The sequence below is a fragment of the Lepisosteus platostomus genome, chromosome 5 (genome assembly GCF_059453375.1).
Source record: "Lepisosteus platostomus isolate fLepPlt1 chromosome 5, fLepPlt1.hap1, whole genome shotgun sequence".
Classification (NCBI taxonomy): domain Eukaryota; kingdom Metazoa; phylum Chordata; class Actinopteri; order Semionotiformes; family Lepisosteidae; genus Lepisosteus; species Lepisosteus platostomus.
In genome coordinates, this window is record NC_142615.1 from 3,908,845 (window position 1) to 3,936,428 (window position 27,584).

The 27,584-nt window shown below is 55.7% G+C and overlaps 1 protein-coding gene and 7 non-coding genes across 10 annotated transcripts; 1 reads left to right on the plus strand and 7 right to left on the minus strand.

The window, feature by feature from the left end:
• Positions 1 to 385: 385 nt before the first annotated feature.
• Positions 386 to 456, minus strand: trnag-gcc (transfer RNA glycine (anticodon GCC)). The gene has a single exon. It is a non-coding gene; the product is annotated as a tRNA-Gly (tRNA).
• Positions 457 to 1,069: 613 nt separating this feature from the next.
• On the minus strand, positions 1,070 to 1,140 carry trnag-gcc (transfer RNA glycine (anticodon GCC)). Its single transcript has one exon. It is a non-coding gene; the product is annotated as a tRNA-Gly (tRNA).
• Positions 1,141 to 2,101: 961 nt separating this feature from the next.
• On the minus strand, positions 2,102 to 2,172 carry trnag-gcc (transfer RNA glycine (anticodon GCC)). The gene has a single exon. It is a non-coding gene; the product is annotated as a tRNA-Gly (tRNA).
• A 1,169-nt stretch (positions 2,173 to 3,341) lies between these two features.
• On the minus strand, positions 3,342 to 3,412 carry trnag-gcc (transfer RNA glycine (anticodon GCC)). Its single transcript has one exon. It is a non-coding gene; the product is annotated as a tRNA-Gly (tRNA).
• Positions 3,413 to 4,050: 638 nt separating this feature from the next.
• On the minus strand, positions 4,051 to 4,121 carry trnag-gcc (transfer RNA glycine (anticodon GCC)). The gene has a single exon. It is a non-coding gene; the product is annotated as a tRNA-Gly (tRNA).
• Positions 4,122 to 4,712: 591 nt separating this feature from the next.
• On the minus strand, positions 4,713 to 4,783 carry trnag-gcc (transfer RNA glycine (anticodon GCC)). Its single transcript has one exon. It is a non-coding gene; the product is annotated as a tRNA-Gly (tRNA).
• Positions 4,784 to 5,408: 625 nt separating this feature from the next.
• trnag-gcc (transfer RNA glycine (anticodon GCC)) lies at positions 5,409 to 5,479 on the plus strand. The gene has a single exon. It is a non-coding gene; the product is annotated as a tRNA-Gly (tRNA).
• Positions 5,480 to 6,307: 828 nt separating this feature from the next.
• On the minus strand, positions 6,308 to 26,690 carry LOC148662557 (uncharacterized). Of its 3 annotated transcripts, none has more exons than XM_088631264.1 (7): positions 26,318 to 26,690; positions 17,064 to 17,529; positions 16,272 to 16,333; positions 14,692 to 14,787; positions 13,583 to 13,644; positions 8,746 to 8,912; positions 6,308 to 8,089 (listed from the first exon to the last, which is right to left on the minus strand). In XM_088631264.1, exons 2-7 carry the CDS (start codon positions 17,523 to 17,525, stop codon positions 7,913 to 7,915), a joined length of 1,026 nt encoding a protein of 341 aa, XP_088487390.1. In that variant the 5' UTR covers positions 17,526 to 17,529; positions 26,318 to 26,690; the 3' UTR covers positions 6,308 to 7,912. The 3 variants fall into 3 exon arrangements, with proteins under 3 accessions (XP_088487390.1, XP_088487389.1, XP_088487392.1); XM_088631263.1 differs by having other exon boundaries at positions 26,348 to 26,685; XM_088631266.1 differs by lacking the exon at positions 26,318 to 26,690 and adding an exon at positions 25,802 to 25,956.
• Positions 26,691 to 27,584: the final 894 nt, after the last annotated feature.

Genomic DNA, 27,584 nt, shown 5'->3' on the forward strand with positions numbered 1-27,584 from the left:
ACAAGAACAACCGCGCTTAAACCAGAGCAATATTTTGGGGGGGATCTTTATCACCTCTTGAGGAATAAAACTTTTAGAACAGGGCTGTTCCCCGTGGTTTTTTTTTTTGTGGGTGTGTGTTTTTGTGCGTGTTTGTCTCGCCTGTCCGCAGCCCGGTCCAGAAACCCCCAGTCCACACGGAACTTTCTTTCTCACACGCGAAACGATCATCCTGCTCGACATGATGATTTTTATCTTGGGCTGATTGTTATCTTGGTCTGAATTCTTCTTCTTCATTATAAACTATCTTAAATATTCAATATAAGTGAAATTTAAATGCAATTAAATATAAATATGAAGTCTGGTCAGCAGACACCCCCTCCTCTCCCAAGGAAAAATCCGGGTCTGCATTGGCCGGGAATCGAACCCGGGCCTCCCGCGTGGCAGGCGAGAATTCTACCACTGAACCACCAATGCCGCACGTGCATGTGCGCTCGTGTCTCCCGGCTCTGTGAGACCGGAAATTGAACGCTTGAAGCTCCGACCTGTCCAGGAGCAGGAGACACAGCAAATTTATTATTATTATAATTAACACCCGCGCTTGAAGCTCCGACCTGTCCAGGAGCAGGGAACAGTCATCATTTAATATGATCATTAACAACAACAACCAGAGCAATATTTTGGGGGGATCTTTATCACCTCTTGAGGAATAAAACTTTTAAAACAGGGCTGTTCCCCGTGGGTTTTTTTTTTTGTGTGTGTGTTTTCGTGCGTGCGCCTCCACTCCTGAACTGCACGGTGGCGCCAATCGCTCCCCTCCCCGGCTCTCCTTACCTCGTTTTTACCCCGCTGTACCGCAGTACCCGTCTCGCCTGTCCGCAGCCCGGTCCAGAAACCCGGAACTTTCTTCCAAACACACAAAATGATCATCTTGTTCGAAATGACCATTTTTATCTTGGGCTGATTGTTATCGTGGTCTGAATGATTATTATTATTATTATTATTATTATTAATAATAAACTATCTTAAATATTAAGTCTGGTCAGCAGACACCCCCTCCTCTCCCTTCCCCCCAAGAAAAATGCGACTCTGCATTGGCCGGGAATCGAACCCGGGCCTCCCGCGTGGCAGGCGAGAATTCTACCACTGAACCACCAATGCCGCGCGTGCCTGTGCCCTCGTGTCTCCCGACTCTCCCGCTGGCCCTGGTGCCCGGAGCCGGAGGCGGTTCTATACACCAAGAGCTGGTGGGGGTGGGGAACAGGCGCGGTGTTAAAACAGGGCTGTTCCCCGTGGGGTTTTTTTTTTTGTGTGTGTTTTTGTGCGTGCGCTTCCACTCCTGAACTGCACGGTGGCGCCAATCGCTCCCCTCCCCGGCTCTCCTTACCTCGTTTTTACCCCGCTGTACCGCTGTACCTGCGCTGCCGTCGGTGCGGGCGACGCACACGGCTCGTCTCGCCTGTCCGCAGCCCGGTCCAGAAACCCCCAGTCCACACGGAACTTTCTTTCTCACACGCGAAACGTGAATTCTATACACCAAGAGCTGGTGGGGGTGGGGAACAGGCCGACCTCTCCAGGAGCAGGAGACACAGCAAGTTTATAATTATTATTATTATTATTATTATTATTAACACCCGCCGCGCTTGAAGCTCCGACCTGTCCGGGAGCAGGAGACCCTGCAGATTTATCATCATCATCATTATTATTATTATTATTATTATTATTAATAACAAGAACAACCGCGCTTAAACCAGAGCAATATTTCGGGGGGATCTTTATCACCTCTTGAGGAATAAAACTTTTAGAACAGGGCTGTTCCCCGTGTTGGTTTTTTTTTTTTTTTTGGGTGTGTGTTTTTGTGCGTGTTCGTCTCGCCTGTCCGCAGCCCGGTCCAGAAACCCCCAGTCCACACGGAACTTTCTTTCTCACACGCGAAACGATCATCCTGCTCGACATGATGATTTTTATCTTGGGCTGATTGTTATCGTGGTCTGAATTCTTCTTCATTATAAACTATCTTAAATATTCAATATAAGTGAAATTTAAATGCAATTAAATATAAATGTTAAGTCTGGTCAGCAGACACCCCCTCCTCTCCCTTCCCCAAGGAAAATTACGGATCTGCATTGGCCGGGAATCGAACCCGGGCCTCCCGCGTGGCAGGCGAGAATTCTACCACTGAACCACCAATGCTTCACGTGCCTGTGCCCTCGTGTCTCCCGGCTCTCCCGCTGGCCCTGGTGCCCGGAGCCGGAGGCGAGTCTATACACCAAGAGCTGGTGGGGGTGGGGAACAGGCGCGGAAGGAGGTCGGTCGGTCGGTCACGCTGAGCGTGGGTGGCTCAGCGGGAGGGTTCTCGCCTGCGATTCCCGGCCCGTGCAGCCGGTCCCGTTACATTTCCGGCTCTGTGAGACCGGAAATTGAACGCTTGAAGCTCCGACTTGTCCAGGAGCAGGAGATCCTGCAGATTTTTTATTATTATTATAATAATTAACACCCGCGCTTGAAGCTCCGACCTGTCCAGGAGCAGGAGATCCTGCAGATTTTTTATTATTATTATAATAATTAACACCCGCGCTTGAAGCTCCGACCTGTCCAGGAGCAGGAGACACAGCAAATTTATCATCATCATCATCATCATTATTACTAACAAGACCCCCCGCGCTTGAAGCTTGTTTCTGCGTGATGGCCGCCTGCCCTGCGTGCGGAGCTGCTCGCCTGCTCGACAGACGTTCAGTAAAGACGCAGTACCCCGCTCGCCGCCTGGGGAACCCGCGTGTCTCCCCCTCCCACCCCACCTCCACCTGCTGCACGCGCTCGCCCACGCGTATCGGGGGGGCGGCCCCACTCCCCCCACACCTGCGGGTATTGATCCCCTCCCCGCCGCTCAAGACGACCGGAGCCCCGGATTGATCCGGAAAGGAGACCGGCGCTTTCTCTCCGCTCAGCTGAACAGTCCTCATTGAGGATGATTATTAACAACACCCCCCCGCGCTTGGAGCTCCGACCTGTCCGGGAGCAGGAGACCCTGCAGATTTATTATTATTATTATTATTATTAACACCCGCGCTTGAAGCTCCGATCTGTCCAGGAGCAGGAGACCCTGCAGATTTATCATCATCATCATCATCATTATTATTATTATTATTATTAACACCCGCGCTTGGAGCTCCGACCTGTCCGGGAGCAGGAGACCCTGCAGATTTATCATCATCATCATCATCATCATTATTATTAACACCCGCGCTTGAAGCTCCGACCTGTCCAGGAGCAGGAGACCCTGCAGGTTTATCATTATTATTATTATTATTATTATTAACAAGAACTAACAGTCTGACAGGACAGAAAATAAAACGCGACTCTGCATTGGCCGGGAATCGAACCCGGGCCTCCCGCGTGGCAGGCGAGAATTCTACCACTGAACCACCAATGCCGCACGTGCCTGTGCTCTCGTGTCTCCCGACTCTCCCGCTGGCCGTGGTTCCCGGAGCCGGAGGCGGTTCTATACACCAAGAGCTGGTGGGGGTGGGGAACAGGCCGACCTCTCCAGGAGCAGGAGACACAGCAAATTTATTATTATTATTATTATGATTATTATTAACACCCGCCGCGCTTGAAGCTCCGACCTGTCCAGGAGCAGGAGACACAGCAGATTTATCATCATCATTATTATTATTATTATTATTAACAAGAACAACCGCGCTTAAACCAGAGCAATATTTTGGGGGGATCTTTATCACCTCTTGAGGAATAAAACTTTTAGAACAGGGCTGTTCCCCGTGGTTTTTTTTTGGGGGGGTGTGTGTTTTTGTGCGTGTTCGTCTCGCCTGTCCGCAACCCGGTCCAGAAACCCCCAGTCCACACGGAACTTTCTTTCTCACACGCGAAACGATCATCCTGCTCGACATGATGATTTTTATCTTGGGCTGATTGTTATCGTGGTCTGAATTCTTCTTCTTCATTATAAACTATCTTAAATATTCAATATAAGTGAAATTTAAATGCAATTAAACATAAATATTAAGTCTGGTCAGCAGACACCCCCTCCTCTCCCAAGGAAAAATCCGGGTCTGCATTGGCCGGGAATCGAACCCGGGCCTCCCGCGTGGCAGGCGAGAATTCTACCACTGAACCACCAATGCCGCACGTGCATGTGCGCTCGTGTCTCCCGACTCTGTGAGACCGGAAATTGAACGCTTGAAGCTCCGACCTGTCCAGGAGCAGGAGACACAGCAAATTTATTATTATTATAATTAACACCCGCGCTTGAAGCTCCGACCTGTCCAGGAGCAGGGAACAGTCATCATTTAATATGATCATTAACAACAACCAGAGCAATATTTTGGGGGGATCTTTATCACCTCTTGAGGAATAAAACTTTTAAAACAGGGCTGTTCCCCGTGGGTTTTTTTTTTTCGTGCGTGCGCTTCCACTCCTGAACTGCACGGTGGCGCCAATCGCTCCCCTCCCCGGCTCTCCTTACCTCGTTTTTACCCCGCTGTACCGCTGTACCCGTCTCGCCTGTCCGCAGCCCGGTCCAGAAACCCGGAACTTTCTTCCAAACACACAAAATGATCATCTTGTTCGAAATGACCATTTTTATCTTGGGCTGATTGTTATCGTGGTCTGAATGATTATTATTATTATTATTAATAATAATAAACTATCTTAAATATTAAGTCTGGTCAGCAGACACCCCCTCCTCTCCCTTCCCCCCAAGAAAAATTCGGGTCTGCATTGGCCGGGAATCGAACCCGGGCCTCCCGCGTGGCAGGCGAGAATTCTACCACTGAACCACCAATGCTGCGCGTGAGGGGATCTGCTTCAGGAACGCGCCTCGTGCTCGTCCCCTCCTCCACGTCCACCCGTGTTCGGCTGTGTTCGCGACCGCTCCTGTGGAGGAGTCGTCCTGCCGCCCTCAGAACCTAAGGAGCCTCAGAACGACCCGCTGGGAGCCCAGAGAGCCGAGTAGGGCCGGACACAGCGGAGCCGAGCAGACCCGAGCACAGCCGAGCCGAGTAGAGCCGAACAGACCCGAGCACAGCCGACCCGAGTAGAGCCGAACACACCCGAGCACAGCCGACCCGAGTAGAGCCGAACACACCCGAGCACAGCCGAGCCGAGTAGAGGCGAACAGACCCGAGCACAGCCGACCCGAGTAGAGCCGAACACACCCGAGCACAGCCGAGCCGAGTAGAGCCGAACAGACCCGAGCACAGCAGACCCGAGTAGAGCCGAACACACCCGAGCACAGCCGAACAGACCCGAGCACAGCCGAGCCGAGTAGAGCCGAACACACCCGAGCACAGCCGAGCACAGCCGAAGCGACGCGTCTCCTCCACACGAGCAGCAGCTGCTCGACCTGCCGCTCGGGGGGGAGAGAGGAACGAGCACGAGGCGCGCTCTTAAAGGCAGAGTCAGCGCGAGCAGCATTGGTGGTTCAGTGGTAGAATTCTCGCCTGCCACGCGGGAGGCCCGGGTTCGATTCCCGGCCAATGCAGAGTCGCGTTTTATTTTCTGTCCCGTCATCCTGGGGGGTGTCCCCTGGACCAGAGACAGCAGGGTAATAATTTGGAGGGATTTTGGGGGGGCCGTTTCTGAATCAGGCAGAGGACAGACGAGAAGAGAGCTCTGTCTGCTGCTTGCAATGACAGCCCAGACACCTAATACAGGACACGAATTAATTCCATTTAATTAAAAAAGAATCGAAAAATTAAAATCAAAGAAGCCAGGAGTCAAAATACAGGCTTCAACAATAGGAACGGGCAATTTGTTGTTTTTAGTATCTCCTCCTGGAGAGAAGCCGGGGTATCGGCTTCAACCACAGGGCTGGGCAGCTTGTTCCCCACCCCCACCCCCCTCTGTGTACAGTAGAGCCTCCTGTCCTGACTGGAGGAGCTCACCCAGCTGTGTCTGGAGAGGAGCCAGGGTATCGGCTTCAACCACACGGACTGGGCGGCTTGTTCCACACCCCCGCCACCCTCTGTGTACAGAAGCGCCTCAGCCCTCTCGTGCAGGATTGACTGCTCGCTTTAGGACAGAAGCCACCGGACCCCAGGCCCCGCCAGGACCGGGGTCCGAGACCTGTAATCCAGCGCGACAGTCCGCACACACACACACTCAGACAGACACACACCACACGGCCACCAGAGGGCGGTAGCGTCGCGCCTATCCGGCTCTCCCGGCCTGGGCTCCTCGCCAGAGACAGCGGGGGGTCAGAGTTTTCTCGGGAAAGCGAATTGGGCGACGTCTGCATCGGGTCCCGACAGGTGGAGAGTTCACTCCCGTGCCGCGTTAGGAGGAGAAAAGAGACCCGGACACGTCTGGGGAGGGTGTGACACTGTATTACATCAATCCACGTCGAAATCTCTGAGCTTCCGGCGCCACCGGGGGGTGGGCTGGGAGTTACTGTCCGCTGAAGCCCCGCCTCTCTCTCTCCCTCGGCTCCTAGGCTTGGGGTGTCGGGGGGGGTGGGTTTAGGGGGGTCTGTCGGGGTCCACCTGCGCGAATCAGGGAATCAGAATTCTGCGCTTGTAACAGAGCAGATCGACTCCAGGGATACTACAGGATCTCCTCTCTCTCTCTCTCGCTGTGTCTCCCGTCCCGTGGAGTGTGTGTTTACTACTGAGGGGTCCTCGGAACTCTCCTCTCTCTCTCACTGTGTCTCCCGTCCTGTGGAGTGTGTGTTTACTACTGAGGGGTCCTTGGAACTCTCCTCTCTCTCTCTCTCTCTCTCTCTCTCACTGTGTCTCCCGTCCTGTGGAGTGTGTGTTTACTACTGAGGGGTCCTCGGAACTCTCCTCTCTCTCTCTCTCACTGTGTCTCCCGTCCTGTGGAGTGTGTGTTTACTACTGAGGGGTCCTCGGAACTCTCCTCTCTCTCTCTCTCACTGTGTCTCCCGTCCTGTGGAGTGTGTGTTTACTACTGAGGGGTCCTCGGAACTCTCCTCTCTCTCTCTCTCACTGTGTCTCCCGTCCTGTGGAGTGTGTGTTTACTACTGAGGGGTCCTCGGAACTCTCCTCTCTCTCTCTCTCACTGTGTCTCCCGTCCTGTGGTGTGTGTTCATGGCCGAGGGAGATGCTCTGAACTCTCTCCTCTCTCTCTCGCTGTGTCTCCCGTCCTGTGGTGTGCGTTCATGGCCGAGGGAGACGCTCTGAGCTCTGAGCTCTCTCCTCTCGCTGTGTCTCCCGTCCTGTGGTGTGTGTTCATGGCCGAGGGAGACGCTCTGAACTCTCTCCTCTCTCTCTCGCTGTGTCTCCTGTCCTGTGGTGTGTGTTCATGGCCGAGGGAGACGCTCTGAACTCTCTCCTCTCTCTCTCCCTCTCGCTGTGTCTCCCGTCCTGTGCTGTGTGTCCCTGTCCGAGGGAGACGCTCTGAGCTCTCTCCTCTCTCTCTCTCTCTCGCTGTGTCTCCCGTCCTGCGGTGTGTTTCCTTGTCCGAGGGAGACGCTCTGAGCTCTCTCCTCTCTCTCTCGCTGTGTCTCCCCTCCTGTGGTGTGTGTCCCTGTCCGAGGGAGACGCTCTGAGCTCTCTCCTCTCTCTTTCTCTCTCGCTGTGTCTCCCGTCCTGTGGTGTGTGTCCCTGGCCGAGGGAGACGCTCTGAGCTCTCTCCTCTCTCTCTCTCTCTCTCACTGTGTCTCCCGTCCTGTGGTGTGTGTTCATGGCCGAGGGAGACGCTCCGAGCACTCTCCTCTCTCTCTCTCGCTGTGTCTCCCATCCTGTGGTGTGTGTCCCTGTCCGAGGGAGACGCTCCTCTCTCTCTCCTCTCTCTCTCTCTCTCTCTCTCTCGCTGTGTCTCCCGTCCTGCGGCGTGTCTCCGGAGTGTCGGGCGCGCGATGAAAACGTCAGCGGGCGGGAGAGTAAACGAACGAACCTCTACGCAGGTTCGGGGCCCTACTCCACGGACTAACGAGGCCGGGGCAGGGTGGGGGCTCTCAGAGGGGGGCGCCCCCCCCCAGCAGGGCCAGGTAGAGGTCGGAGCGCAGGAAGCGGGGGTAACAGTCGCGGTCCATCAGGCCGTAGACGCGGCGCTGGGCCTGGGAGAAGGTGGACCGGGACGGGCCCTGGACCAGGCCGCGGGTCAGCTCGCGGGTCTTGGAGTCCAGGTTCACCTGGCGGGGAGAGGGGCCACACCTGAGGTCAACACACACACACACCCTGGACAGGACAGCAGTCCATCACAGGACACACACACACACACACACACCCTGGACAGGACAGCAGTCCATCACAGGACACACACACACCCTGGACAGGACAGCAGTCCATCACAGGACACACACACACCCTGGACAGGACAGCAGTCCATCACAGGACACACACTCACACACCCTGGACAGGACAGCAGTCCATCACAGGACACACACACTCAATCACACACCCTGGACAGGACAGCAGTCCATCACAGGATGCACACACACACACACCCTGGACGGGACACCAGTCCATCACAGGATGCACACACACACACACCCTGGACGGGACACCAGTCCATCACAGGACACACACACTCAATCACACACCCTGGACAGGACAGCAGTCCATCACAGGACACACACACTCAATCACACACCCTGGACAGGACAGCAGTCCATCACAGGACACACACACTCAATCACACACCCTGGACAGGACAGCAGTCCATCACAGGACACACACACTCAATCACACACCCTGGACAGGATACCAGTCCATCACAGGACACAACACACACTCACACACCCTGGACAGGACACACACAGCGCTGTGTCTGAATACAGCCCCTTACTTCTCTGGGAGCTCCGGGCTCGATGTACTGGTAGAAGATCTTCCTGGCTTTGCGCTGGAGGCTGAAGTTGGACTTGGATTTCCGGTATGCCTCACAGGCCAGCCAGAATTCCAGGTTCTCCTCACTGAACTCGGAGCGCAGGAACGCTCGGAATGCTGCCAGACCAACTGAGAAAGAGCAGGAGAGAGAGAGGGGTTAATACAGACACTCCAGTACATGAACACTACACTGAGACAGAGAGAGGGGTTCACCCAGACACACTGACTGGACACTCCAGGACATGAACACTGCACTGAGAGAGAGAGGGGTTCACACAGACACACTGACTGGACACTCCAGGACATGAACACTGCACTGAGAGAGAGAGGGGTTCATACACACACACTGACTGGACACTCCAGGACATGAACACTGCACTGAGAGAGAGAGGGGTTCATACAGACACACTGATTGGACACTCCAGGACATGAACACTGCACTGAGAGAGAGAGAGAGAGGGGTTCATACAGACACACTGACTGGACACTCCAGGACATGAACACTGCACTGAGAGAGAGGGGGGTTCATACAGACACACTGACTGGACACTCCAGGACATGAACACTGCACTGAGAGAGAGAGAGAGAGGGGTTCATACAGACACACTGACTGGACACTCCAGGACATGAACACTGCACTGAGAGAGAGGGGGGTTCATACAGACACACTGACTGGACACTCCAGGACATGAACACTGCACTGAGAGAGAGAGGGGTTCATACAGACACACTGACTGGACACTCCAGTACATGAACACTGCACTGAGAGAGAGAGGGGTTCATACAGACACACTGACTGGACACTCCAGGACATGAACACTGCACTGAGAGAGAGAGGGGTTCATACAGACACACTGACTGACTGGACACTCCAGTACATGAACACTGCACTGAGAGAGAGAGAGGGGTTCATACAGACACACTGACTGGACACTCCAGGACATGAACACTGCACTGAGAGAGAGAGAGGGGTTCATACAGACAGACTGACTGGACACTCCAGTACATGAACACTGCACTGAGAGAGAGAGGGGTTCATACACACACACTGACTGGACACTCCAGTACATGAACACTGCACTGAGAGAGAGAGAGGGGTTCATACAGACACACTGACTGGACACTCCAGTACATGAACACTGCACTGAGAGAGAGAGGGGTTCATACAGACACACTGACTGACTGGACACTCCAGTACATGAACACTGCACTGAGAGAGAGAGAGGGGTTCATACAGACACACTGACTGGACACTCCAGGACATGAACACTGCACTGAGAGAGAGAGAGGGGTTCATACAGACAGACTGACTGGACACTCCAGTACATGAACACTGCACTGAGAGAGAGAGGGGTTCATACAGACACACTGACTGGACACTCCAGTACATGAACACTGCACTGAGAGAGAGAGGGGTTCATACAGACACACTGACTGGACACTCCAGGACATGAACACTGCACTGAGAGAGAGAGGGGTTCATACAGACACACTGACTGGACACTCCAGTACATGAACACTGCACTGAGAGAGAGAGGGGTTCATACAGACACACTGACTGACTGGACACTCCAGTACATGAACACTGCACTGAGAGAGAGAGAGGGGTTCATACAGACACACTGACTGGACACTCCAGGACATGAACACTGCACTGAGAGAGAGAGAGGGGTTCATACAGACAGACTGACTGGACACTCCAGTACATGAACACTGCACTGAGAGAGAGAGGGGTTCATACACACACACTGACTGGACACTCCAGTACATGAACACTGCACTGAGAGAGAGAGAGGGGTTCATACAGACACACTGACTGGACACTCCAGTACATGAACACTGCACTGAGAGAGAGAGGGGTTCATACAGACACACTGACTGGACACTCCAGGACATGAACACTGCACTGAGAGAGAGAGAGGGGTTCATACAGACAGACTGACTGGACACTCCAGTACATGAACACTGCACTGAGAGAGAGAGGGGTTCATACAGACACACTGACTGACTGGACACTCCAGTACATGAACACTGCACTGAGAGAGAGAGGGGTTCATACAGACACACTGACTGGACACTCCAGGACATGAACACTGCACTGAGAGAGAGAGGGGTTCATACAGACACACTGACTGGACACTCCAGTACATGAACACTGCACTGAGAGAGAGAGGGGTTCATACAGACACACTGACTGGACACTCCAGTACATGAACACTGCACTGAGAGAGAGAGAGGGGTTCATACAGACAGACTGACTGGACACTCCAGTACATGAACACTGCACTGAGAGAGAGAGGGGTTCATACAGACACACTGACTGGACACTCCAGTACATGAACACTGCACTGAGAGAGAGAGGGGTTCACACAGACACACTGACTGGACACTCCAGTACATGAACACTGCCCTGAGAGAGAGAGAGAGAGGGGTTCATACAGACACACTGACTGGACACTCCAGGACATGAACACTGCACTGAGAGAGAGAGAGGGGTTCATACACACACACTGACTGGACACTCCAGTACATGAACACTGCACTGAGAGAGAGAGGGGTTCATACAGACACACTGACTGACTGGGCACTCCAGGACATGAACACTGCACTGAGAGAGAGAGAGGTTCATACAGACACACTGACTGGACACTCCAGTACATGAACACTGCACTGAGAGAGAGAGGGGTTCATACACACACACTGACTGGACACTCCAGTACATGAACACTGCACTGAGAGAGGGGTTCATACAGACACACTGACTGGACACTCCAGTACATGAACACTGCACTGAGAGAGAGAGAGGGGTTCATACAGACACACTGACTGGACACTCCAGTACATGAACACTGCACTGAGAGAGAGAGGGGTTCATACAGACACACTGACTGGACACTCCAGGACATGAACACTGCACTGAGAGAGAGAGAGGGGTTCATACACACACACTGACTGGACACTCCAGGACATGAACACTGCACTGAGAGAGAGAGAGGGGTTCATACAGACACCCTGACTGAGTGGACACTATCCCATGCACACAATCCACAGGGGAAAGCACACACTCACTGTCCCGCCCACAGACACACATCTGACAAGAGATCAGCGTCGCTGCTCTCTGTAAGGAGACTGAAGTGACGTGTTCATGAACTCCTTCTCCAGCTTCCAGGGCTGGGAACAGGACTCTGAGCAGCAGGACTCAGCTCTACTGCGGTACCAACAGGAAATGTCACCCCACAGCTGGGGACAGAGAGAGAGAGTGTGGATCTCTCAGAAATCAACACAGCAGGACAGGAGACGCAGTGAGAGAGAGAGAATCTCCTGTCACAGCCTGAGGAACAGTGAGTCTGTCTCCCAATAATGCTCCAGCCGCCTACAGTATATGTCAATATTTTATAATATGTCTTTGTTGTAAATGTCTGTAACATGTCTGTAGATTTTATTTTACTTCTATTTTTTGTTTTGTTCCATGTTAATTTTATTATTTTTATTTGCTTTGGCAACACTGATTGTACCCATCGGTCATGCTAATAAAGCACCTTGAATTGAATTGAATTGAGAGAGGAGAGCACAGAGGACCCCTCAGTCATAAACACACACCACAGGACAGGAGACAGTGAGAGAGAGAGAGGAGAGCACAGAGAATCCCTCAGTCATAAGCACATACACACACAATAGGTCAGGAGGCACAGTGAGAGAGATAGAGGAGAGCACAGAGAATCCCTCAGTCATAAACACACACACAACAGAGACAGGAGACACAGTGAAAGAGAGAGAGGAGGGCACAGAGAATCCCTCAGTAATAAACACACACAATAGGACAGGAGACACAGCGAGAGAGAGAGGAGATCACAGAGGACCCCTCAGTAATAAACACACACACAACAGAGACAGGAGACACAGTGAAAGAGAGAGAGAGGAGATCACAGAGGACCCCTCAGTAATAAACACACACACAACAGAGACAGGAGACACAGTGAGAGAGAGGAGACAGGGAGAGAGGTGACGGGAGGCTCTTGCCCTGTTGCTGGGCTCAGCGTGCGTCTTGGTGAGTGTGTGTGTGTGTGTGTGTGTGTGTGTGTGTGTGTGTGTGTGTGTGTGTGTGTGTGTCTCCTCCCCCTGACATTTCCCCTCCTCCCTGTTCTCGGGGGGCAGGAATGTGAACGGACTGGAATGAAAGACAACACACCCCCCTCCCTCCTCCTCCTCCTCTCCCTCTCTCTCTGAAGCAGCCCAGCAGTTTGGCAGGAAGTGACTCCCGAAACCTCGCTGTGTCTCTCTCTCTCTCTCTCTCTCTCTCTCCTCTCCTCTTCCCTCTCTCTCTCCTCTCTCGGGAGATTGAGGTTGTGTAGCTGTGTGTGTTATGTGTTAAGGAGTGTGTGTTATGTGTAGATATTTGTGCTTACAAAGATGCAGTGTGAGACAATTTCAGGATTAGGTCAGTACAGTACAGGACCTATCTCTGTCTGTGTGTGTGAGTGAGACATTGTGTGCAGTGTGTCTCTGTGAGATGGTCAGTGTGTGTGTGTGTGTGTGAGATGGGCAGTGTGTGTGTATGTGTGTGTGTGAGATGGGCAGTGTGTGTGTGTCTGTGTGTGTGTGTCTGTGTGTGTGTGTGTGTGTGTGTGTCTGTGTGTGTGTGTGTGTGTCTGTCCTGTGATGGACTGCTGTCCTGTGATGGACTGCTGTCCTGTCCAGGGTGTGTGTGTGTGTGTGTGTGTGTGTGTGTGTGTGTGTGTGTGTGTGTGTGTGTGTGTGTGTGTGTGTGTGTGTGTGAGAGACGGTCAGTGTCCACTCACAGCGGTGAGCCAGTAGGTTGTCCAGAGACTCTGCCCATTTTTTCACTTCCTCTGGACTGGGCCTGAAACACACACAGAGTCACAAACACACAGAGACAGAGACACACACACACACACAGTCTGGGCAGTCGACTGTGCATTTACTTGAAATACATTTCTATTCTTTGTTTCCATGCATCTGTTGAATATCCTGCGCATGAAGTGTATTGTGTAATGTGTTCACCTGCCTGCAAAGCCAATTTCCCATATGGGATAACAAAATAATAATTCCTCACACTTCTAGAGCTCTTCCCTGGACCCCCCACTCAGAGCTCTTCCCGGGTCAGGGGGATCCCCTCCAGCCCCCCCAGTGTGCAGCCCCCACCTGGATGATGCTCCAGTCCGCTCAGCACACAGCAGCTCTCAGTGGGGAGGAGAGCAGAGGGATGGAGCCAGTTCAGAGAGGGGGGTGATTAGGAGGCCATGATGGGTCAAGACCAGGGGGGGAATCAGGCCAGGACACTGGGGTAACACCCCTACTCTTCTCCAGAGACACCCCGGGATTGTTAACGAGCACAGAGAGTCAGGACCTCGGTTTGACGTCTCATCCGAAGGACGGCGCCTGTTTACAGTCCAGTGTCCCCCGTCACTATACTGGGGCATCAGGACCCACACAGACTGCAGGGTGAGAGCGCCCCCTGCTGGCCCCACTCACACCTCTCCCAGCAGCAGCCTCAGTTTTTCCCAGGAGTCTCCCCTCCAGGTACTGGCCGGGCTCCCACCTGCTGGGCTCCAGAGGAAGGGCGCCAAACTTTTTGGAAGCGCATTTAAAACTGATAACAGGAGGCTCTTCCTTCTCTCCAGACACAGCTGGGTGAGCTCCTCCAGTCAGGACAGGAGGCTCTACTGTACACAGAGGGGGGCGGGGGTGGGGAACAAGCCGCCCCAGTCCGTGTGGTTGAAGCCGATACCCTGGCTTCTTTCCAGACACAGCTGGGTGAGCTCCTCCAGTCAGGACAGGAGGCTCTACTGTACACAGAGAGGGGTGGGGGTGGGGAACAAGCCGCCCAGCCCCGTGGTTGAAGCTGATACCCCGGCTCCTCGGAGGGGTCGGAGGGGTGCCAACTCACCTCACGTCGTAGTGGCTGCTGGCCGCCGTGACCGTGCCCATCTCGCTCCAGCGCTTCAGGAAGGGCAGGCGCGACTTCGCCTCGCGGTCCCGGTCTCTGCGCGCGGACAGACAACACAACAACAGGTCTGCTTACGGGGACGGGCAGGGGCCGCAGATAAAGGGACAGCCCCCGGGGTCGTCAGGTTGATGGGGATGATGGGACTGTATCACTCCCACAATCCCCCGGGGAAACGGCAGGACAGAACACTCCCACAATCCCCCGGGACACAGCAGGACAGAACACTCCCACAATCCTCAAGGACACAGCAGGACAGAACACTCCCACAATCCCCAAGGGATACAGCAGGACAGAACAACACAGCAGGACAGATCACTCCCACAATCCCCCGGGACACAGCAGGACAGTACACTCCCACAATCCCCCTGAACACAGCAGGACAGAAAACTCCCACAATCCCCAAGGACACAGCAGGACAGAACACTCCCACAATCCCCAAGGGATACAGCAGGACAGAACAACACAGCAGGACAGAACACTCCCACAATCCCCCGGGACACAGCAGGACAGAACACTCCCACAATCCCCCGGAACACAGCAGGACAGAACACTCCCACAATCCCCAAGGACACAGCAGGACAGAACACTCCCACAATCCCCGGGGACACAGCAAGACAGAACACTCCCACAATCCCCAAGGACACAGCAGGACAGAACACTCCCACAATCCCCCGGGACACAGCAGGACAGAACACTCCCACAATCCCCCGGAACACAGCAGGACAGAACACTCCCACAATCCCCCAGGGACACAGCAGGACAGATTGGGGACAGATTGGGGACAATCCCCTGGAACACAGCAGGACAGAACACTCCCACAATCCCCAAGGACACAGCAGGACAGAACACTCCCACAATCCCCCGGGACACAGCAGGACAGAACACTCCCACAATCCCCCGGGACACAGCGGCACAGAACACTCCCACAATCCTCTGGGGACACAACAGGACAGAACACCAGGGATCGTGGGAGTGTCCTGTGCCCCTGTGTCCCGGGGGGTCGTGGGAGTGTCCTGTGCCGCTGTGTCCCGGGGGATCGTGGGAGTGTCCTGTGCCGCTGTGTCCCGGGGGATCGTGGGAGTGTCCTGTGCCGCTGTGTCCCGGGGGATTGTGGGAGTGTCCTGTGCCGCTGTGTCGTGGGGGGTCGTGGGAGTGTCCTGTGCCGCTGTGTCCCGGGGGATTGTGGGAGTGTCCTGTGCCGCTGTGTCCCGGGGGGTCGTGGGAGTGTCCTGTGCCGCTGTGTCGTGGGAGTGTCCTGTGCCGCTGTGTCCCGGGGGATTGTGGGAGTGTTCTGTCCTGCTGTGTCCTTGGGGATTGTGGGAGTGTTCTGTCCTGCTGTGTCCCGGGGGGTCGTGGGAGTGTTCTGTGCCGCTGTGTCCCGGGGGATTGTGGGAGTGTTCTGTGCCCCTGTGTCCCGGGGGGTCGTGGGAGTGTCCTGTCCTGCTGTGTCCCGGGGGGGTCGTGGGGAGCTCCTGAACGGGGCGGAGGCCGGGGCCGGGCGGCGCGGCGGGGTCCCTCACCGGCTGTCCCCCTCCGGGCCGTCGGGGCTGTCCAGCTCGTACTCCACGCTGGAGTGGAAGCTCTGAGAGAGAGGGGGGAGAGAGAGACAGAGACGCAGGGCTCAGCGCGCAGGCGCCACATCCCCCGGCTCGGCGAGGTCACGTGACGAGGTCACGGCGAGGAACGAGCCCGGGAGCTGCAGCCAGGGTGGGGACTGACAGAGGGAGACGGAGGGGAACGAGAAGGAGAGGAATGAGGACAGCCCCCACCCCCCCAGACCCCCCGGTCTGGTCCGGCACGGGGCGAGCTCGGAGCCGGTTCCGGTCCCGGATCACGGAAGGTGCCAGGGGACAGCAAAGGAAAGTGGGATAGGGGGACAGAGAGGGATTAAGAGACAGAGAGGGATAGGGGGATTAAGGGACAGAGAGGGATTATGGGACAGATAGGGATAGAGGGATTAAGGGACAGAGAGGGATTATGGGACAGAGAGGGATAGGGGGATTATGGGACAGAGAGGGATAGGGGGATTATGGGACAGAGAGGGATTATGGGACAGAGAGGGATTATGGGACAGAGAGGGATAGGGGGATTATGGGACAGAGAGGGATAGAGGGATTAAGGGACAGAGAGCGATAGAGGGATTAAGGGACAGAGAGGGATTATGGGACAGAGAGGGATAGGGGGATTATGGGACAGAGAGGGATTATGGGACGGGGGGGGGACAGAGGGACAGACTGTTGTGGACTGGACTCGCGCGGACAGGACAGACGACGCACGGCGGAAAGGCGGGGGGAGATGGGGGAGCCCCTTACGTGCTGAAACCAGGTCCGCAGGTGCAGCTTGGCGCTGGCCAGCTTGGCGATGCCGTGGTGCTTGGGCAGCGAGGAAGAGGAGGGGGAGGAGGGCACCCCCGGCTCCCGCGCCGCCCCGGGCCCCAGCTGGCTGTCGCTGTAGGCCCGGCAGCCCTCCGTGAGCGCCCCCACGCCGAGGGACGCGCCCCCTCCCCCGGGGCCGAGGCCCTGGCCGGCCGCCGCCAGCCCCAGCTGGGTCAGCGCCTCGGCGCTCAGGCTGTGCTCCTTCTGCACGCAGATCGCGGGCGGCCCCGCCCCCGGCCCCTCGGGATTGGCCCCCGGGCGGCCGGCGGCCCCGCCCCCCCGGGGCCCCGCCCCCGGCCCCTCCTCCTGCCCCTCGGGGGCGCGCCGGCGCAGGGCGACCTTGTGCCAGGGCAGGAAGTCGCAGTCCAGCAGGGACCCCTCCGAGCTGTAGCGCCTCATGACTCTGGGGGGGGGGGGAGAGAGAGAGAGAGAGAGAGAGAGAGAGAGAGAGAGAGAGAGAGAGAGAGAGAGAGAGAGAGACGGGCGGCGTCAGCATCCGATAAGTCACAATTCATCCCGCCTATCATCATCATAATATAATAATTCCTAACACTCTCTATATAGCGCCTTGCCGGACCCTCCACTCGGAGCTCTTCCCGGGTCAGGGGGATCCCCTCCAGCCCCCCCCGTGTGCAGCCCCCACCTGGATGATGCTCCAGTCCGCTCAGCACACAGCAGCTCTCAGTGGGGAGGAGAGCAGAGGGATGGAGCCAGTTCAGAGAGGGGGGTGATTAGGAGGCCATGATGGGTCAAGACCAGGGGGGGAATCAGGCCAGGACACTGGGGTAACACCCTACTCTTCTCCAGAGACACCCCGGGATTGTTAACGAGCACAGAGAGTCAGGACCTCGGCTTGACGTCTCCTCCGAAGGACGGCGCCTGTTTACAGTCCAGCGTCCCCCGTATAGTGACTTGAGAGCAGCCGGGGTATCGGCTTCAACCGCCTGGCTGGGCAGCTTGCTCCCCACCCCCACCACTCTCTGTGTAAAGAGTTGCCCCCCCCCCAACCCCAACCCCAACCCCGCCTGCATTTCAACTGCCCCCGGCACTTCCCAGGGATAACAACCTCCAGCCCGCCCCTCTCGCCACCCCCTCGTCTCCTCTGGTCCCTTTAAGAAAGGGGCGCCCCCCCTACACCCCCCCCGCCCAGATGAGCAATTATCAGCGCCCGGGGGCTCAGGGAGAGCAGATGGCGATCTCAGCCAGCCACCATTAAATATTAATCCCGCACGCTGTGAAAAATTAATGCACACTGCAGGGGATAAACTCTCCCGCCCCCTCCCCCCTTCCTGGGCTGAGGACCTGCTCAGGAGCTCCAGAGCGCCTCCCACTGGTCAGGGCCCGGCCCTGCGGAGAACCGCTCCCCTTGGCGGGGGGGGAGGGGCGGTTCTCTTGCATCGGACAGGGGGGGTGTCCTCTCACTTGCAAATTCTGATAGTTCCCCCCTCTGCGTACAGTAGAGCCCCCTGTCCTGACTGGAGGAGCTCACCCAGCTGTGTCTGGAGAGAAGCCGGGGTATCGGCTTCAACCACACGGACTGGGCGGCTTGTTCCCCACCCCCACCCCCCTCTGCGTACAGAAGAGCCCCCTGTCCTGACTGGAGGAGCTCACCCAGCTGTCTCTGGAGAGAAGCCGGGGTATCGGCTTCAACCACACGGACTGGGCGGCTTGTTCCCCACCCCCACCCGTCTCTGTGTACAGTAGAGCCCCCTGTCCTGACTGGAGGAGCTCACCCAGCTGTGTCTGGAGAGGAGCCTGGGTATCGGCTTCAACCACACGGACTGGGCGGCTTGTTCCCCACCCCCACCCCCCTCTGCGTACAGAAGAGCCCCCTGTCCTGACTGGAGGAGCTCACCCAGCTGTCTCTGGAGAGAAGCCGGGGTATCGGCTTCAACCACACGGACTGGGCGGCTTGTTCCCCACCCCCACCCGTCTCTGTGTACAGTAGAGCCCCCTGTCCTGACTGGAGGAGCTCACCCAGCTGTGTCTGGAGAGGAGCCTGGGTATCGGCTTCAACCACACGGACTGGGCGGCTTGTTCCCCACCCCCACCCCCCTCCGCGTAAGGCAGATCCTCTTGTCCTGACCGGAGAAGCCAGGTGATCCCCCACATCCCTGGGTCAACGGAGACCCAGACACACGGACAAACAGACGCACAGGCAGGTGGACAGGCAAGTCTTGACGACTTCGGAAGCCCACAGGCCCGGCGATCCTACCCCCCGGTAGCATTATCCCCAATTAACAGCGGTGCCGTGATCACGACAAGCAGGGACAGGGCTGATAAACAGCGCTTCCAATCCATCACTCTGCTGTCATTATCACCGGGCTCCCTCCCCCCCCCTGGCCTGCCTGGAAAATGTCATCCACACTCACAGACACTATTTTTAAAACTCCGCCAGCTGCAACTGTTCCAAACACACAGAGCGGAGACACTGTACAAACACTCCCTCTCGCGCTCCTCCTCCTCGTCCGATCTGTACAGGACTGGAGAGACACTCAGTCTGATCACCTCCAGCTTCACCCTCACACTCCTCCTCCTCAGATCTGTACAGGACTGGAGAGACACTCAGTCTGATCACCTCCAGCTTCACCCTCACACTCCTCCTCCTCCTCAGATCTGTACAGGACTGGAGAGACACTCAGTCTGATCACCTCCAGCTTCACCCTCACACTCCTCCTCCTCAGATCTGTACAGGACTGGAGAGACACTCAGTCTGATCACCTCCAGCTTCACCCTCACACTCCTCCTCCTCAGATCTGTACAGGACTGGAGAGACACTCAGCCTGATCACCTCCAGCTTCACCCTCACACTCCTCCTCCTCAGATCTGTACAGGACTGGAGAGACACTCAGTCCGATCACCTCCAGCTTCACCCTCACACTTCTCCTCCTCCTCAGATCTGTACAGGACTGGAGAGACACTCAGTCTGATCACCTCCAGCCTCACCCTCACACTCCTCCTCCTCAGATCTGTACAGGACTGGAGAGACACTCAGTCTGATCGCCTCCAGCTTCACCCTCACACTCCTCCTCCTCAGATCTGTACAGGACTGGAGAGACACTCAGTCTGATCACCTCCAGCTTCACCCTCACACTCCTCCTCCTCCTCAGATCTGTACAGGACTGGAGAGACACTCAGTCTGATCACCTCCAGCTTCACCCTCACACTCCTCCTCCTCCTCCGATCTGTCCAGGACTGGAGAGACACTCAGTCTGATCGCCTCCAGCTTCACCCTCACACTCCTCCTCCTCCTCAGATCTGTACAGGACTGGAGAGACACTCAGTCTGATCACCTCCAGCTTCACCCTCACACTCCTCCTCCTCCTCCGATCTGTCCAGGACTGGAGAGACACTCAGTCTGATCACCTCCAGCCTCACCCTCACACTCCTCCTCCTCAGATCTGTACAGGACTGGAGAGACACTCAGTCTGATCACCTCCAGCCTCACCCTCACACTCCTCCTCCTCTTCAGATCTGTCCAGGACTGGAGAGACACTCAGTCTGATCGCCTCCAGCTTCATCCTCACACTCCTCCTCCTCAGATCTGTACAGGACTGGAGAGACACTCAGTCTGATCACCTCCAGCTTCACCCTCACACTCCTCCTCCTCCTCCGATCTGTCCAGGACTGGAGAGACACTCAGTCTGATCACCTCCAGCCTCACCCTCACACTCCTCCTCCTCTTCAGATCTGTACAGGACTGCGCAGAGACCCGGTTTTACTCCATCGAGTCAGAAACAGAACAGAATCTTGCTCATTTTGCTCAGAGAAGGAACATCCTGGGTTTAAAACAACAATCGTGCAAAACCGAACCCACCGGCTCTTCTTATCGCTGGGACGCTAGAAAACCCCAACGCTGTGAGCCTTTCACAAGGACAGATTTGGCAGGCTGATCAGAGAGCTCGTCAGGGGAGGGTGGGCTGCTGTTAATTACTGATGTGTTTTTGAAGCAGACGGGGACTCTCTCTTCGCGAGGAGCTGTGTGTCTGGGAGCGCACACACAGTCTGGCGGACGAGAGGAACCCGTCTGCCTCACTCGGTCTCTCAAGAGCCGCTTTAAGTGAATCACTTAATTTCAGGCTCTTGACTTAATGTGTCCCTCCACTCTCCCCCCGGCTCTCTCTCCAGGACGGGGTCACAGACTGGGGGAGCTGGAGTCTGTCCCAGCAAGCAACAGGCACGAGGCAGGGCTCACCCTGGACAGGACAGCAGTCCATCACAGGACACACACACTCACACACCCTGGACAGGACAGCAGTCCATCACAGGACACACACACTCACACACCCTGGACAGGACACCAGTCCATCACAGGACACACACACACTCACACACCCTGGACAGGACAGCAGTCCATCACAGGACACACACACTCACACACCCTGGACAGGACACCAGTCCATCACAGGACACACACACACTCACACACCCTGGACAGGACAGCAGTCCATCACAGGACAAAACACTCACACCCTGGACAGGACAGCAGTCCATCACAGGACACACACACACACACCCTGGACAGGACAGCAGTCCATCACAGGACACACACACACACACACACCCTGGACAGGACAGCAGTCCATCACAGGACACACACACACACACACCCTGGACAGGACAGCAGTCCATCACAGGACACACACGCCCTGGACAGGACACCAGTCCATCACAGGACACACACACACACACACTCACACACCCTGGACAGGACACCAGTCCATCTCAGGACACACACACACACCCTGGGCAGGACACCAGTCCATTACAGGACACACACACACACACTCACACACCCTGGACAGGACACCAGTCCATCACAGGACACACACACTCACACATCCTGGACAGGACACCAGTCCATCACAGGACACACACACTCACACACCCTGGACAGGACACCAGTCCATCACAGGACACACCCACACACCAAGGCCAGTTTTCCCAGAAGTCAATTCACCCACCAGCCTGGCTCTGGACTGTGGGAGGAAACTGGAGCACCTGGAGGACACCCCCACAGACAGGGAGAACGTGCAGACTCCACACAGACAGCACCCCCCCAGGTCCAGCACTGAGCCCAGGGCCCCAGCGCTGCGAGGCAGCAGTGCCGACACCCCTGCGCCCCCCTGCTGGACTTATTTTTCAGATTTCAGCCCAGAGCCCTGAGCCCCCTGTTCCAGACCCCCGCCACTCCCGATGTAAAGACGCCCTGCCCTCCTGCCTCTCTGACACGCCCCCCCCCCCCGTCAGGGACCCCAAGATCCGCCTGGTTCCTGCTCGATCGTGTGTCCGCTGTAGGATTTCACCCAGAAAGCAAGCAACTCCAGAGAAACAGGACAAGCACTTCTTCCGCAAAGACAGTCACGCAAGCCCTCAGAAAAAAAAACCGGTCGATCAGATATCTGTCTTACGACGAGAACGCTGTCAGTTTGCTCGCAGGCCGGACTCCAGATCTTGGCATTTAGGCAAGGAAAAAAAAAGGGCAAAACTTGCAACTCCGGTTCTGACGCGGAACGGGGACAACACCCTCCCCTGTTATATCAAGGCACCACTGCTTTTCACTGGGACGACAGGTCACTTCAGAGCCGATCTTCAGCTGGAAATCAACATTTGAATCGACTGAATCGGTTCTGAACACAAACCACAGTGGACCATAGTGTCCTGACTGGAGGAGCTCACCCAGCTGTGTCTGGAGAGAAGCCAGGGTATCGGCTTTGTTCCACACCCCCACCACCCTCTGTGTACAGTAGAGCCTCCTGTCCTGACTGGAGGAGCTCACCCAGATGTGTCCTGAGAGAAGCCAGGGTATCAGCTTCAACCACAGGGCTGGGCAGCTTGTTCCCCACCCCCACCACCCTCTGTGTACAGAAGAGCCTCCTGTCCTGACTGGAGGAGCTCACCCAGCTGTGTCTGGAGAGGAGCCGGGGTATCGGCTTCAACCACAGGGCTGGGCAGCTTGTTCCCCACCCCCGCCCCCCTCTGTGTACAGAAGAGCCTCCTGTCCTGACTGGAGGAGCTCACCCAGCTGTGTCTGGAGAGAAGCCGGGGTATCGGCTTCAACCACAGGGCTGGGCAGCTTGTTCCCCACCCCCGCCACCCTCTGTGTACAGAAGCGCCTCCTGTCCTGACTGGAGGAGCTCACCCAGCTGTGTCCTGAGAGAAGCCAGGGTATCGGCTTCAACCACAGGGCTGGGCAGGTTGTTCCCCACCCCCGCCACCCTCTGTGTACAGAAGAGCCTCCTGTCCTGACTGGAGGAGCTCACCCAGCTGTGTCTGGAGAGAAGCCGGGGTATCGGCTTCAACCACAGGGCTGGGCAGCCTGTTCCACACCCCCGCCCCCCTCTGTGTACAGAAGTCCCTTCAGCCCCCGGGGGGTGAGAAGCTGCCTGGCGATGGCCTAGATCAGGGTCTTCCCGGCTGGCTGTTGGAGGGAGCGCACCCCCCCCCCCTACGCTAATCTCCCCGCGGCGACAGGATCTGCCTTAATCCCCCCCAGACCCCACCCCGGCCTCCAGTGTTGATGAGCGGAGATAATCCTGCTGCTGGGGCAGAGAGGAGGTGAGGGATTACTGCACGCGTGTGAGCCAGGAGACACACAGAGAGACACACTGACCCCTCCAGGACCAGGACTGGACAGCCCTGCTTTAAAGACACCTGGAGACTCTGCAGACACACACACACACACTGACCCCTCCAGGACCAGGACTGGACAGCCCTGCTTTAAAGACACCTGGAGACTCAGCAGACACACACACACTGACCCCTCCAGGACTGGACTGGACAGCCCTGCTTTAAAGACCCCTGGAGACTCTGCAGACACACACACACACACTGACCCCTCCAGGACCAGGACTGGACAGCCCTGCTTTAAAGACCCCTGGAGACTCTGCAGACACACACACACACACTGACCCCTCCAGGACCAGGACTGGACAGCCCTGCTTTAAAGACCCCTGGAGACTCTGCAGACACACACACACACACTGACCCCTCCAGGACCAGGACTGGACAGCCCTGCTTTAAAGACCCCTGGAGACTCTGCAGACACACACACACACACACACACACACACACACACACACACACACACACACACACTGACCCCTCCAGGACCAGGACTGGACAGCCCTGCTTTAAAGACCCCTGGAGACTCTGCAGACACACACACACTGACCCCTCCAGGACCAGGACTGGACAGCCCTGCTTTAAAGACCCCTGGAGACTCTGCAGACACACACACACTGACCCCTCCAGGACCAGGACTGGGCAGCCCTGCTTTAAAGACCCCTGGAGACTCTGCAGACACACACACTGACCCCTCCAGGACCAGGACTGGACAGCCCTGCTTTAAAGACCCCTGGAGACTCTGCAGACAGACACACACACACTGACCCCTCCAGGACCAGGACTGGACAGCCCTGCTTTAAAGACCCCTGGAGACTCTGCAGACACACACACACTGACCCCTCCAGGACCAGGACTGGACAGCCCTGCTTTAAAGACCCCTGGAGACTCTGCAGACACACACACACACACACACACACACACACACACACACACACACACACACACACACTGACCCCTCCAGGACCAGGACTGGACAGCCCTGCTTTAAAGACCCCTGGAGACTCTGCAGACACACACACACACACTGACCCCTCCAGGACCAGGACTGGACAGCCCTGCTTTAAAGACCCCTGGAGACTCTGCAGACACACACACACACACACACACACACACACACACACACACACACACACACACACACACACACACTGACCCCTCCAGGACCAGGACTGGACAGCCCTGCTTTAAAGACCCCTGGAGACTCTGCAGACACACACACACTGACCCCTCCAGGACCAGGACTGGACAGCCCTGCTTTAAAGACCCCTGGAGACTCTGCAGACACACACACTGACCCCTCCAGGACCAGGACTGGACAGCCCTGCTTTAAAGACCCCTGGAGACTCTGCAGACACACACACACACACTGACCCCTCCAGGACCAGGACTGGACAGCCCTGCTTTAAAGACTCCTGGAGACTCTGCAGACACACACACACTGACCCCTCCAGGACCAGGACTGGACAGCCCTGCTTTAAAGACCCCTGGAGACTCTGCAGACACACACACACTGACCCCTCCAGGACCAGGACTGGACAGCCCTGCTTTAAAGACCCCTGGAGACTCTGCAGACACACACACACACTGACCCCTCCAGGACCAGGACTGGACAGCCCTGCTTAAGCCCAGCGATGTCCTATTTGTGATTGAATTCTCCATGAGAGTACTTTTCTGCTCTCAGTTTTACTACCCTTCCAGTGCAGAGCGCCGGTATTTATTTAATAACCGCCCAGAACGAGGAGGTCAAAACTTGACCCTCTGGATCCAAACGAGATTTTTTTTTTACTCTTTCTCGGGAACTGCACTGCTCCGGTAAAAAAAATAAATATATAAACACTTTTTTTCCGCCCTTTCTGTCGGGGCCCATGAGTGTCGTCGTGTTATCGAAGGTAAACCTTCGCGATTTTTCTCGTTGGGAAGAGACGAGGAGTTTCACTGCAAAATTCAATATCGCAACAACTTCCCACAAACGGATGGGAAACACACACACACAAACACACACACACACACGGAGAAAGAAAGAAAAAAAAGAGTCGATTTTACCGTACCTCAGGAAATCCGTGACAGTGACCCGCACGATACCCGTGGTCGTTAATATTCAGGGTTTTTTTTCTGTTTTAAATCCAACCCTGGTTTTTTTTTTGGTTTTTTTTTACCTCGGACCCGCCAAGAAGTGTTTTTTTTCTGAACGCCAGAATAAAAATTACAAAACCGCCGTCGTAAAAAAAAAATGGAAGGAAGAGAGAGAGAGAGAGAGAGAAATAATAAACAATATTTCGCGGTTTTCGTCGACGGGGGGGGTTTGTTTTGTTGGTGCCGGGGTTACCTGTCTACCTGGTTGCACCGCCCGGACGACACCTGCGTGACCGCGTCCGCCTCCGTGTGCGTGTCCGAGTGACAGGCAAGAGCAGACGGTCCTGACAAAGTTTGCGTGGAAACTTCCACGACGATGGCACACACCCCCCGCTTCCACCTAACCTCCACCCACTTCTTGGTCAGCAGAAATAATAATAATAATAATAATAATAATAATAATAATAATAATAATAATAATAATCACGAACCCACTCGTGGCGAGACCCGAGCGTGTTTACCTGGACCCCCAGCGCACGTCGGTGTCCCGTCACCGGCTTGTTGATCGGAGATCCCGGGCGGGGGTGGGGTTTGGTGTGCGTGGGGTTCGGCCCCCCCCGGCCCGCCCGGGCGAACACGTCACGGGGCTGTGTGGCGAGCGTGGGGCCGCTGTGGACCGGACCGGACCGGGCTGGCGAGCGAGCAGTCGCGCCGCTGGGACTCCAGCGGTGTCTCCGTCAGCTGTGGGGGGGAGAGAGGAGAGTCTCGCCTTCCGGTCCCGGGATTCCTCCGCCCACACAGGCGCGCAGAAACACACACACACACACAGTAAACACACACTCCTGTTCCCTCTCACACACACAGTAAACACACACTCCTGTTCCCTCTCACACACACAGTAAACACACACTCCTGTTCTCTCACACACACAGTAAACACACACACCCCTGTTCCCTCACACACACAGTAAACAGACACCCCTGTTCCCTCTCACACACACAGTAAACACACACTCCTGTTCCCTCTCACACACACAGTAAACACACACTCCTGTTCTCTCACACACACAGTAAACACACACTCCTGTTCCCTCTCTCACACACACAGTAAACACACACCCCTGTTCCCTCACACACACAGTAAACAGACACCCCTGTTCCCTCTCACACACAGTAAACACACACTCCTGTTCCCTCTCACACACACAGTAAACACACACACCCCTGTTCCCTCACACACACAGTAAACAGACACCCCTGTTCCCTCTCACACACACAGTAAACACACACTCCTGTTCCCTCTCTCTCACACACAGTAAACACACACTCCTGTTCCCTCACACACACAGTAAACACACACTCCTGTTCCCTCTCTCTCACACACAGTAAACACACACTCCTGTTCCCTCTCACACAGAGTAAACACACACTCCTGTTCCCTCTCACACACACACAGTAAACACACACTCCTGTTCTCTCACACACACAGTAAACAGACACCCCTGTTCCCTCTCACACACACAGTAAACACACACTCCTGTTCCCTCTCTCTCACACACAGTAAACACACACTCCTGTTCCCTCACACACACAGTAAACACACACTCCTGTTCCCTCTCTCTCACACACAGTAAACACACACTCCTGTTCCCTCTCACACAGAGTAAACACACACTCCTGTTCCCTCTCACACACACACAGTAAACACACACTCCTGTTCTCTCACACACACAGTAAACAGACACCCCTGTTCCCTCTC